The sequence below is a fragment of the Macaca thibetana genome, chromosome 1, assembly GCF_024542745.1.
Source record: "Macaca thibetana thibetana isolate TM-01 chromosome 1, ASM2454274v1, whole genome shotgun sequence".
Classification (NCBI taxonomy): Eukaryota; Metazoa; Chordata; class Mammalia; order Primates; family Cercopithecidae; genus Macaca; species Macaca thibetana.
The window spans coordinates 46,902,930-46,915,805 of record NC_065578.1 but is presented as its reverse complement, the minus strand read 5'-3'; the positions used below and the strand labels follow the sequence as shown (position 1 = coordinate 46,915,805).

Below are 12,876 nucleotides of genomic sequence, written 5' to 3'. Positions count from 1 at the left end.
AGCAGATAGCAGAGGCAAATATCCTAGCCTCCTTAGAGTCCCTTAGGGTTCAGCCTCCATTGACTCCATTTTCCTCAGAAGGAGTGTTGACAACACTGCAGTGGCTCTAGAAGCCATGTGGCTAGGCTGCAGGACAATTTGGGGACTTAAACCTGTAGGAAATTAACCTCCTCGTGCCAGGCTGTCTATCCACCTCACCCTTCAGTTTGCAAGGTCTGGTATCTTGTGCTTTGAGCCTGGGTAGGTGAAGATAGAGAAGTGGAAGAGGGGACATCAGGTGGAAACCATCCTGTGAGCAGGAGTTTGGAGGTTGGAATGACATTGACAGGTTGTGAGGAAAGAGAGAGTATGTTCTGACTCCCTGCCTCAATTTCCTCAACAGCCCCATGCACATATTGGAGGAGACAGTGCAGGAGCACCTGGCCTGTTATCCAGGTTGGAAAGACAAAATGTTGGGAATAGAAGAACACAGTGGGGCAACTGTGGTCAGAAAGGGACAGCACAACTTTTAAGTTCAAGGTTCAAGGAATCTGGGTACCTTCTCTGTGCTGGGTGTTGGGGGCCAGGAATGACAAAAGCTCTGTCCCTGAACCCAGGGAGCTCTCTGCCTAGTTCAAGACCCTGTTAATGCTGTTCCCAGGCCGTGTGGCTGGGCGTATAGTGTGGCGTGATGGCAAAACACCTAAGCAGCTCCAAGCTAGGTTGTTGAGCAAACCAACATGGGGGAAGCCGGGGTCCTGGGGTTGAGGTATTCAAAAACGGATGGAGGTGTTTGCATTATGTCCTGGAAAGTGGTGGTGCAGGGATGGGGAGTTGGTGGTGGCAGCAGATGGTGGCTCAGGCATTGGGAAAATCAAAAGTGATGATCCCTTCTCTCATCTCTGTAAGGTGGCATGTGCTGAATGCAGCCCATGACAGCCCCCATCCTCTTACTGAATCCACACAGTATCATCAGTTTCATCTTACAAGTGACAAAGCTGGGACTCGGAAAAGTTAAGTAACTTACCCGGTGCCACACAGCATCAGAACAGGGGGTGAGCTTAATCTTGTACTCAGTGGCCTTCCTGCTGTATTAGGCAGCTCAACTGACCCTGCACATCCTCTTGCTGAACTAAATTCCTTGTACTTGCCAGCACTGGGCTCGGTGGTGAAGTGAGAGCAGTCAACAAGATGAGCACCGTGCCAGCCTCCCCAGACCTCAGCATCTGCTGAGGTTAAACAGGGCAGAGACACGATGCAGAGCAACACATGTGGAAGCCCAGCAGCTGGGCCTTATCCTGGCGCTGCCAATTCACTAGTTGTGCAACTCTGCACATCCCTGGATCCTTTCCACACTTGCTTGCTTCATCTGTAAAACTGGAATAACAATGCTTATCTGAGAGGATTTTGGAATTGATGAGAAACATGTACAAAACATGTAGCCCACTGTAGGGTCCGCATAAAAGGAAGTTGCCTAGCCCCACTGGGGCTGTGCATATTTATCCTAAGTCCACCTTGCTCCATAAAGAACTGACAGCAGGTCATGCACAGTGGCTCATGCCTATAATCCCAGCACTTTGCGAGGTCAAGGCGGGAGGATTGCTCGAGCCAGGAGGAGTTTGAGATTGGCCAGGGCAACATAGTGGGATTCCATCTCTACAAAATATTTAAAAATTAGCTGGTCATGGTGGTGCATATGTATTTGGGAGGCTGAGGCAGGAGGATGGCTTGAGCCAGAGAGTTGAGGCTGCAGTGAGCCACTGTACTCCAACCTGGGTGACAGTAAGACCCTTTATCCAAAAAAAAAAAAAAAAAAAAAAAAAAAAAACTGAAGGCAGCCTCTGTCTTGCCTTTGCAGCTGCCCAACTTTATCAACACCACCCTCCCGCCACACGAGCAGGTGACGGCCCAGGAGATTGACAGCTACTTCCGCCAGGAGCTCATCTACAAGAGGAATGAGCGCATGGGGAAGAGGGTCATGGCGCTTCTACGGGAGAACGAGGACAAGATCTGCTTCTTTGCCTTCGGAGCAGGTTTGGGCCAGTGTGGGGAAGGGATTGTTTGCAGAATCCTAGGAGATTTGCTTGGCTCTCCCCTAACCTTTACTTCATCGAGGGAGAAGTCGAGGCCCAGGATGGGGCAGGAAAAGCCACACAGTGCTTAGCAGCAGCACAGGGACCCAAAGCAGTTCTCCTGAGTCGGGTCAAGGGTTCTTCCATAATGGCCCCCATGGGAAAGGGGAGTGATGACCCCTGCCATGGCCAAGGTAATTTCTGTGGTGCCTTCATGCCCCAGGCAGCCTTGTGAGAGCCCAGAACTAAAGGCAGCTCCCACTGCCCAGCCCAGCCTCAGGCCCACCCACAGAGCCAGGAGCAAGGCTGTGAAGCCCATGTGGCCCCAGAGGGAGAGGCTGGCTCTGGCGTCCCACAGTCCTGGCTCCAGAACTCAGCCCAACCGCATCACCTTGGCTGGTACCTTCTCAAAGACTCAGTTCTTTCGTATATAAATGGGCAGTGATAGCAATAACTATTTGATGAACTGAAAATATCTACTTTGTAGAATAGTTGTAAAGATTAGTGATGATATTTTAAAAACAACCTGCCACATAGTAGGAACTCAGAAAGGCAGCTGCAATGATCATCATCATGATGATGATACTGGGTGTAAGTGTGATTGTCACATGTGGAACCATGAACTTGATGCTTTCTTCTGGGGGACCAGGCCTCCTCGTGCAAAGGGGAGTCCAGATGTTCAGGTGCAGGGCTCACTTAGCACTTCTCTCCCTGTTCCTTTTCCTTTCATTTTTCCTGTCCTCCCACACTCTTCGTTCCCTTCTATATGGCTGTCCCTGCCAGTAACACTTGTTTACATTGGGACCAGGATACTGTGTTTGCCTCCTGTTACTAACCAGCTTTTGCTCAGTAACTTACAGCAACAGACATTTATTTCTTGCTCATGTTACCCACAATTTGGGTTGCCAGAACTCACTTCCTGCATTGTGAGAATTAATGAGATGGCTCCTGGACATGCTTACCACACCTGGTGCCGCTGTGTTCCCTTCCCCTCCTGCCACCCTCATGCCACCCTCCATGGCGAGCAGTCTAACCTACAAGGGCCCTTGTGGATGTCCTGGTTTTGTAATGGGATATGTCCACTGTTTGAACATTCACCCCTAAGGGCAAGAGCCAGGGGCACATCTGCTGGGCCTCGTCCCTCCTTTGCAGCCCTCATGTAGTAGAGACACAGGGGAGGGGCTCAGAAGTAGATTCAGTCCTCCCGGGAAAGCCCCTTTAAGGCACAGCAGCTAGGCAGAAAGAGTTCTGGGTTCACGCGGGATCTCTGCCATGGCCTGTTGCGGCCTCCAGAAAGTCTCTTTCCCTCTTGTAGCCTTGGTTTACTCATCTGAATAGGAGGAGCCAGGACTCACTTGGGCCATCTAGGATTCCAGAGCTATTCAGCCATGGGTTTTAGAGAGGGGAGGGATTCCTGTAGGGGGTCTAGAGGCAGGAGTAAGACCTTGACTGGCAGCATGGAGAGGGTAAGCCACTCTCCAGCTGCAGGGCACCTGTTGGGAGCTCGGTGTGAGTCAGGACAGCTTTGAGGACTGTGCAGGGAAGAGCCCCCTCCGGCTCCCCCACCATCCAACTGCCTCATCCGCCCTCCCTCCTATAGACATCAGGGCAGGGCATCCTGCTCTGGGACAGCAGCCAGTAGACTCCAAGTGGGGAACCACCCTGAGTCATCCAGCCCCCAGGCTCCTCCCCACGCCTAGGGGGAGCCCCCAGAGAGTGCAGTCAGTGAGGGGCCCTCATTCCACACACCCCACCTGAGTAGTCCTGCCTGCCCAGAACCCAGGAGCAGAGTCTCCCGGGGCTGAGGGTAGCTACCGTCAGCTCTGTCTGTGAGCGAGAAAGCAGGAAAGTCTAACAGTGAAAATCACAGCAGTGAGGGCAGCCGTGGACACTAACCTCTTTTTCCTGAAACCCTAGGTCTGTGGGGGCACAGAGGTCCACCCCAGCACCAGGCCAGCACACAGGCATCATGCCCAGTGCCAGCTTCTCCCATCTCCAAAATGTAGTCAGTCCCCAGTCAATCCTGTTGACAGGCCACCAGAAAGACCTCACACACATCCACTCTGTCCGTGCCCACTGGCAGTATCCCAGTCCCAGCCTCCTCCTCTCCTCCCTGCCTCTGTACTGCTCCCCACACTGCGGTCAGTGAGTCGTGCTGGCTTTGTCTCCCATGCTCGCCTCAGATGTGGGGCACCACTTAATCATCGCTGTGTCTCTGGTAGCGTGTAATAGGTTTTGAGCTTGCTGTGTGAATGAAAGAATGAAAGAGTGAAGAAATGAACGTTGACCAGGGTCTCCCATCCTGGTCTCCTCTGGGCTGGTGAATTTGTAAGGATAGGCCAGCAGTAAAGTCAGGGCAAAGGGAGACTCGCCTCCACTCTTATGAATCCACTCTCCAAAAACAACAGATCTGAAGCCACGTGCAGATCCTGCTGGCAGTTGCTACTTCTCCTGGCTCAGCCATGCCGGGAGCAAATGGCCCACTCTGCACGGCAAATCTCCTTTCCACCCGAGAATCTCCAAGCTGGACAGAGCCTCTGAGCTTGAGCTGCCCACCCCATCCTAACTGTGGGAAAACAGGTCCACAGAGGACACGGACATGAGCAAAGCCCCCAGAAAGTCCAGGACAAGGCTGGAACTGTACCCCAGGCCCAGGATCTATGATCCAAGGGCTCTGTTTTTGTGTGTGGGACATTGAGCCAGCCCCGTGGGCCTGTTACAGAGTCAGCGTATTGGCATGGAACACATCCGCACGAAAGCTGTGGTGAGGGAAGTCCACTCTGGCCTCGTTACATTCTTATGATCATGTAATTTCTGAGTCCTACATCCGGTGACAGGCTGGCTTATGTGCAGAGCTGGGACTAAGCACTCTCTTGGTGGAGTGCGACCTGAAGACATACCCGCTCCACTCCTCACCCACTCACCTGGGGGCCCCTGCAGTTCTGTCCCAGGGCTGCTGGGCAGTGGGGACCCTGGGACCCAGCTGGGCTCTTGCAGCCCATCACCTGCCAAGTCCCAAAGAACTCATAAGACCCCCAAGGCTATGTATGGGATGTCGGAAGGGTCTATACTACCAGGAATGCACCTGTCCATCCCCCAGGCATGTGTCTGCTCATGCAAATGTCTCTCAAGCCTAGAGTCCATGGGTGTCTCTAAGAAATATCTCAGGAAGTAGAAACATAATTATAAGACACACCAGTGACCCCCCAACCCAGCCTTGCCAGGTGTCCAAGCCAGGGCCCTGCTGGGGGCTCTTCTGTCATTCCACCACAGTCCCAGCCTCAATGTCCAGCTGCAGTTCCTGAAAGCTCTGTGGTTCTAGAGTCTGGATGGGGCCAAGCATGCGAAGGTGAGAGATTGAGCCTCCACCTGCCTGGCCCCTCCAGTGCTTGTTAGGACCCAACGCTGGCCCAGCCCAGCTCCAGAATCCTGCCCTGAGAGCCTGCGAGGACAGACAGGGATTTCCAGTGCTGACAGCAATCTGGCTTCTCCCTTCTTCTGCTCTGAGGGGGCTTCAGTGCAAAGGGTAAGAGCTTTGGGGTCAGGAGGCCTGGGTGTAAAGTGTGGCTCTGCCACTGTGAGCAAAGAGATGCTAGGAAAGCCATTTCACCTCCAAGGGCCTCAGTCCCTCATCTGTAAAACTGGGACAATACACCTGCCTCATGGGATTGTGCTACATACACTCATTCTAGAACACAGTATTAAAATGCTCTTCCATGGTGGAAGGGTTCTTATCATAAAAGCCCTTACTATGTGCCAGCCACCATTCCAGGCTCTCTGATTACATAACACTATGTGTTTTATGATACTCATTTTGCAGATGAAAACAAAGGCTCACGGAAGATGAACGGTTTCCTCAAGGCCATGGAGGCAGACCTGCCATGTGAACCCTGGCCTCTTGAGTCCCAGGTGTGGCCATCTTCCTTGCACGTGGTGCCCTTGCTGTATACGTACAAAAGTGTTGATGATTTTGTGGAAACACGTGCCTGTTTAGCTGGTGCGTCTCATGAAATACTCTTAGCATCTGTGATGTTTCTGCAACCTGGCACTGTGTGACCTCTTCTGGAGGTTACTCTGCAGTTCGGGGCGGGTGGAGTGCAAATGTGTGACAACCTTAAGCAGGCCTGGGTGATGCTGAGGGGCCCAGGTAAGCCCTCCCTATCCTGGACGTGGCTGTGGCCAGTGTACAAGCCCAGATGTTCTGAAAGGAGCCAGGCTGTGGCCATGGAGGGGCGTGTCAGCCAGAGAGGAGAGAAAGCTCATTTTCTGTCTGCTGGGCTCCTGTAGCTGGACAGGCTGAGCCTCAAGAGCCCCCCAATATTTTCTAGTCCACTTGCTTGTAGATCCTCTGGCCTACAATTAACAGAAAAATAAGTACAAGGTGGTGAATTCTTTATTAGCTAAATTTATTCCGTTTACAGGTTTATATTCTGACATTATCTCCTTTCAACTGTGTTTGAAGTTAAAATATTCCTTACTTAAGAAAATTAAAAAGATGATAGTGGGAGGCAGATAAGTCTCAAAGTCCTTACTTGGCAAAATGAAAAGCTGGTAATTACATTGTTCTCCCCACTCACCCACCTTTTTTTTTTTTTTTTTTTTTTTTTTTTTTTTTGAAGTGAGAAAGAAGTGAGCATGCTTGAAATGTGATTAAGAGAATATTCTAGGATGGGTGAGGCTGATGATACAGGAGAGAGGGGGAACAATGATAAGCCCGAGGTTCCAAGAAGGCAGGAAGGTGGGGACCAGAGCTTGGGTGCAGGGTTGAGGAGGACGCCTTGGCTGAAGGAAGACACCTCTTCACCTGTAACTGAAGGGAAGGAGGGAGGAGGCTGGCAGGCGAAAAGGGAGAAAATTCTCAGCTGATGGCTTCTAATCAGAGCACCACTGTCTGAAGTAGAAGGTGAAGTCATCCACAGAGGAAGAGGAGAGAGAAGGGAGGATTCTTGGTTTGAAGAGGTGAGACTCTTTGACATAAGAGAAACTGGCCAGAAGAATTGACCAGGACAAGAAGTTAAAGATGTTTCCTCCTGTGGGCCATTATGATTGATTGGTAGCAGCTGCCTGGAACGTGATGGTATAAGATGATAAAGTCACATCAGAGCTCAACAGAGAAGAGGCCCAGAATGATTTGTGATGTCTACTGGGGACTGAGATTAGGGCACATGCCAGCCACAAATCTGCTCTGTCAATGCTAGGAACACAGAGGATGCTGACTGGCAATGAGGGCCCGTGAACCTGCCAAGTCACAGGTGTGAGATTTTCTCCAGCAGCACCAAGCAGCTGGGGTGTAAAGGTGGATGCTGTCACCCAGGCCTATGTGCTGATTTTATCCTAGCACCCACTGCTCAGCGATCATGCCATTGCATGTGAACTACTCCAGGACAGGGCGCATATGCCTCAGAATTGCTGACACTTAGGAGATGTTCTCTGAGGACATACTGGACCAAATCACACAGAATGAAGTTCATTCCATTGAGTCAAGGTATCTCCAGGCCCAGTTGTAGGGGTGGAGGTCCAGTCTTACGCACTAGAAGAAAATTACAATTTTACCCTTGGTTCCAGGGAAACAGGTTTCTCAGGATATTTACTTGTTCAGCCATCCAGAAATCTAGCATTCTTTTTTCCTGGACTAGAATGAGGAATGTAGGAATTAGAGGAGCTGGGTTGGAGACATGAGCAGGACTCAGGGTTGGACCAGGTAACCTCTAGGAACCAGTGGTTATCACACACTCTCCGTCCCTAGCACATGCTATAATCTGAGTATAATTCTAACTTCTGACATTCCAAAATCCTTGACCCTAACATGCTGTTGCTCTAAAGTTGCACAGCTCTAACATTCCAGCATGCTATAATCAGAGCCTTCTAACATGCTAGCATTATTTGCTCCAACCACTCTTGGATTTCTTGGGAGGAGTATGCAGCTAAGAGCCTTCCAGGAATGGAAATCACTCTATGCAGGACTGTTGTCACCCGCTGCACAGGGAGCAGAAGTCCAGGCAGAAGGCAGAACTTGAAGAGTTAAAAGACAAACAGTGTGAGCACCAGAGACAGAGAGACTGGCTCCGTTACCCAGGCACCCACACATTTGGTGCATGCAGCCCCCAGGCTCATGCCAGCCTGTTTCTACCCCAGCTAGAATGCTGCAGATCCATAATCCAAAACACACCTGTGAAGCTGGGACATAGAAGCAGGTCAGAGGTAAAGACTCAGGCTTGAGAGAAGAGAGAGATACAAGACCAACATACAGAATACCGTTAACACCTTTTAAAATTCATAACGATAGAAATTGCTCCCTAGAGAGTAGACACCATCCTGCTTGAAAAACTCCCATATCCATCAACGTATGTGGCCCTTCCACATCCTCAATTCCTCTTGGAGGGAGACAGAAGTGGTATTTATTATTCCATTTAGCTGATCAGTAAATCCAAGTACAGATGGGAAGTCAGAGAGTCTTAGAACTGGAGTGAAATGGTGGTCACATTGTCTAGGTCATTCTTCCCGATGATCAGGAAGTCATCCTGGTCCCTAAAAAATCCATCCAGCTGCCGCTTGGGCCCTCTGTTCTGCTGGGAATTCTTCTGCTAGGGCTTCCCTGACTTCCTCTCTGGGCTCCCATAGGCCTCCAGCATTTTGCTATCACAGCCTCTCTCATGCTCCCAGTCTAAGATGTCCACTCCCTGAGCACTAAGAAGGTGCGTATTACCCACTTGTTGAATAAATGAATGAATGAATGAACGCACTAACCCTGAGGTCCATAAGCAGAAATGCAGCCTGCTTCTACATTACCCCACAGCAAAACCCAGCCTAAAACTCACATCTTCTGCCCCCATGGTGGGAGACTAAGGAGTCCAGCAACATCACATCTGCCGTTGGAAGTTGAGGCTAGATTGACAAATGAAAACACCTAAGGAAAAGGAGTCCCAGGTACTGTTGAGTAAACCATGCAATCACAGCTAGAGGAGGGGGAGTTTAGTGCTAAGCAGGAGCATCTGTAGGGAGGGGAGACGGCAAGATGATTAGGTAGGGAAAAGCCAGAAAAGAAAGAAAATAGAGCAAGGTGAGAGTTACACCAAAGACATGAGGGTAGAAAGGAGATTCTGAGATCTTCTATGTGGCCTTCTCCGAGTCTTTCCTCCTGTGTCTGCACAGTGAGGGGCTTTAGACAGAGCTAGGTCCAAGATCCCCTGTAGCCCCCAACATTCAGCATTTCCACACATGCCTAACAGAAGTTTGAGTGCCTAGCACTGAAAGGAGGCAGGGTAAGTTAGAGAAGGCTTCCTGGAGGAGGTGAAAAACAGTTGAAATTTCCCTGATACAGATCCAGCTGTCTTCCAGTTTACTCGTCATCTCCATAGTCCTCAGGGCAGGACCCACACCCACCTCCTTCTCCATTGTGGTTCTTCACTTGGTGGCCTCAGAAATGGCAGCCCTTCAGAGCTCATAGCTGGGCACAGAAGAGCAGCCATGGTTCACATAGGGCCTTTTTCACCTTGGAAACAAGAGGCAGGGCAGTCACAGTGGCTCACATTTGTAGTCCCAGCACTTTGGGAGGCTGAGGCAGGAGAATCACTTGAAGCCTGGAGTTCAAGATCAGCCTGGGCAACATCCCAAGACCCCATTTCTACAAAAATAAAAAATTATCCAGTCATAGTCGTGGTGATGCATGCCTATAGTCCCAGATACTCAAGAGGCTAAGGTGAGAGAGTTGCTTGAGCCCAGATGTCAAGGCTGCAGTAGGCCAAGATGGCACCACTGCACTCCAGCCTGGGTGACAGAGTGAGACCCCCATCTCTAAAAAAACAAAACAAATGAACAAATAAAAATAACAGCTGCTATCCTTTCTCACTGGCAAGCGCCCTGGTCTGCCACACTCCCCAAGCTGGAGCTTGAGGCCACGGCATCTGAAGTGTTTCAGAATTTCCAACGGTGCTTCAAAGGGCCCTGCCGCCCCACCACGCATGCATCTGGCAGCTGGCATGCCTGTGAAGGGCTGCGATCCTTGGCCAGAGTCGCCGTTGCTGCTTCAGGCCAAAACATCCAGCCAGCCAGAGGAACATCCCCTCCCGGCTCATCCCTAGCTGGAGCCAGCCCTCACCCTCTGGAACAGGGGAGAGTCTAGAAGAATAGAGTGCCCACACCCCAGGCCAGATCCCAGGGCTGCTCCATCAGTGAAGTACGAATCTGGCAAGGAGCTCAACACTCTTCCTGGACAGTGTGGGAAAGGCAAGAGGAGAAGAAAGTGTAGATTAAGAACATGGGCTTGGACCCGGACTGTGTGAGTTAGAAACCCTGCGTTCTTCTGATCAGAAGTGGCCTTGGGCAGATCAGTGACTTCACTTCTCTCAGCCTGCAGCCTCCCACTCTGCAGATGAGCCTGAGATCCAGATCACTAGCACTCAGGGCCTGGCCTTGCACTACAGCTCAGGGCCTGGCCTTGCACCACAGCTCAGGGCCTGGCCTTGCACAGTCAGTCCGTAAATGGGAGCTCTTGTGTTGCCACCATCATTTCAGGGTCCCTGGTCCCTCAGAGCTCGAAGTCCTTTAAGAGCAGGACTCCCACACAGGAGAGAGTAGAGCCACTGGGGTTGAGGGGCAGAAGTGCTCGGATGCAACTGGGACGCTGTGGGAAAACCCCAAGAGCCAAATTCAGCTCCAAGTAGTGTTGAGGCTCAGGAGGCGTGGGTCCCTGTCCCTGCCAACAGGGAGCTCCCAGGAATCCTGGGGTGTTGTGATTCTAAAAAAGGAGCCTCTGGATGTTGTAAAGAGTGACTGCCGTGGCCATGGAGATCCCTGGCTGAGCACTGCCTCCTGCAGTTCACAGAACCCGTCACAGGCTCTGTCCTGTGCTGACCTGGAATCACCCTGCACGGCCATTGCCTGGGTCTGGGCCTTGACATGGACACACCCCGTGCCATGCCTGGGCTTGAGCCCAGCTCTGCCCCTTTCTGCCAGTGTGACACAGGGCAAGTTCTGTTAGCCTCAGCAGGGTTGCTCTTCCCGGAATTTGTATCCATCTTTGCGGTGTTCGTGGCGGAGCTGAGCTATCCAGCTGAAGCCCTGGGGCACTTTCCTTTCTGACGTCCTGCATTCTAACAGCTTCCAAAGAGGAGCAGCTGGTAGAGGCTGCTAAAGCGGGCAGAATCTCTGGTTCCACCCAGATACAGCCAGTTCCCCACAGGATGTCTGAATACCCCTCACAGGCCTGACAAGTGCTCTTCGACCCTCGCCTTACACACCTCCACTCCCTTACAACTGGACGCTTGCCTCAGAGAGTGTTTTTTGGTCCCAGCTTGAATCTGTCCCCTTCACCATGTCCTGCAGCAATCAGAATGTCATGGAGGAGGGACGCCCCCCTGCTCCAACCCTTGCTATTGCCACCTCCTCTTTCACTTAATATTACAGCAACCCAGAACTGCTGTTGGCCAGCATGTGCCACACCACCTCTGCCCTCTGTGCGTGTGCTCCTACTGTGCTGTCTACCAGGAACGCCCTTCCTCCTCTCTTCCTCTCACTCCTCACTCATCTCCTCAGTCTGGGTCCCCTCCTTCCACTTCAATCCCGTGGCCCCTGGCACTGCATGGCTCATGCTGTCCTGTGAGTGTTTGCCTGCCCATCTCACTCTTCATACCGTGACCTCCTCAGGGGAGGGGACTGTGTGTGTCAGCTCCTGGCACAAGGTTGGGTACAGAGGTGGCGTCATCTCAGGCCCCACTGAACCGAAAGGGCCCCAGCCCTTCCCTGGGCGGCCTGCAAAGCAGGAGAAAGGAAGCTCAGCTCTGTCAGTGTCCCATCAGACACTCTTTGGGAGACCGGTTGTCCATCCTCCACTGGCCCTCCCATCCAGCCCTCCTGTCACACTTCCTCAGGAAAACAAACACCGCTATAGCTTGATATCCGGCCGGCCTGTCCTGGCAGCTAGATTAGCATTTGAAAGTTTCCCTTGCATTAATTTCAGACGGAACATAAATATGGTCTTGGGATGCCTCTTCCAGGAGGAGAAAACTGGAAACCCAGCATACTCACTGGAGAGAAAACATGTGTGCTGGCCGGGGGGAGCCCGTGCTACTTTGGAGCCTTTGTGGGAACATCTGGTTCTCCCCTCCTCCCTCTGCCCAGCCCCTCAACACGGTCCTGAAACTGCCCTGTTAATTGCGTGTTGTTCTTGCTGAGCACTTGCACACTCTCCTCTCCAATCTGGTGAATGTTGGAAGGGACACATGTTTCTGACAATTTCCTGCCCCCAAATGTGAACTCAGGATCCTCCGCAGCTGCCAATACTTCAGAGTGGGTGTAGTAGGACGTGCAGTAAACTGGGACATCTTTGGATTGAAGTTCAAGCTTTGCCTTTTACCAGGTATGTGACCTTGGGTGAGTCCCGTCCCCTCACTGAGCCTCAGTTTCCTCATCTGGAAACTGGCAACACCTCAAACGGCTACTGCGAGGATGAAATGAAATGACGTTTGAGAAGCATTCTGTACTCAGGAGGCTCACTAAGTATGATTGTGTGTTCAAGTCATCAAAAGAAGGAATCGTAGAGGTGGGAGGACCCATGAGACCATGGGGCCCAACACCATTTGGGGAAACTGAGGCACAAAGGGAGAATGGAAACTCCCCGAGGTGACATGGTTGATTGATGAGTGAGGTGTTCTAACAGTCCTAACACCAGGACAGGACTCGCTCTACGCTGCATTCCCACGTCAGAGGATCAACAGGGGCTGTCGGGCTGTGCCAGGCTGATGGGAGGCGGGGTAGATCTGGCCCTGGCCTGTGCTCTGCTCACTGAACCTTGTGCCCTGGCACAGGCTAGATTGCACTTAGGAGA

At 51.7% G+C, this 12,876-nt stretch overlaps 1 protein-coding gene across 1 annotated transcript in view; it reads left to right on the top strand.

Annotated features, from left to right (window-relative positions):
- TRABD2B (TraB domain containing 2B) overlaps positions 1-12,876 on the top strand; it is a 230,764-nt gene that overhangs the window by 195,393 nt on the left and 22,495 nt on the right. The window contains exon 4 of the mRNA XM_050749640.1: positions 1,838-2,012. Coding sequence (XP_050605597.1) covers positions 1,838-2,012 — 175 coding nt within the window. The remainder of the gene's footprint in view (positions 1-1,837; positions 2,013-12,876) is intronic.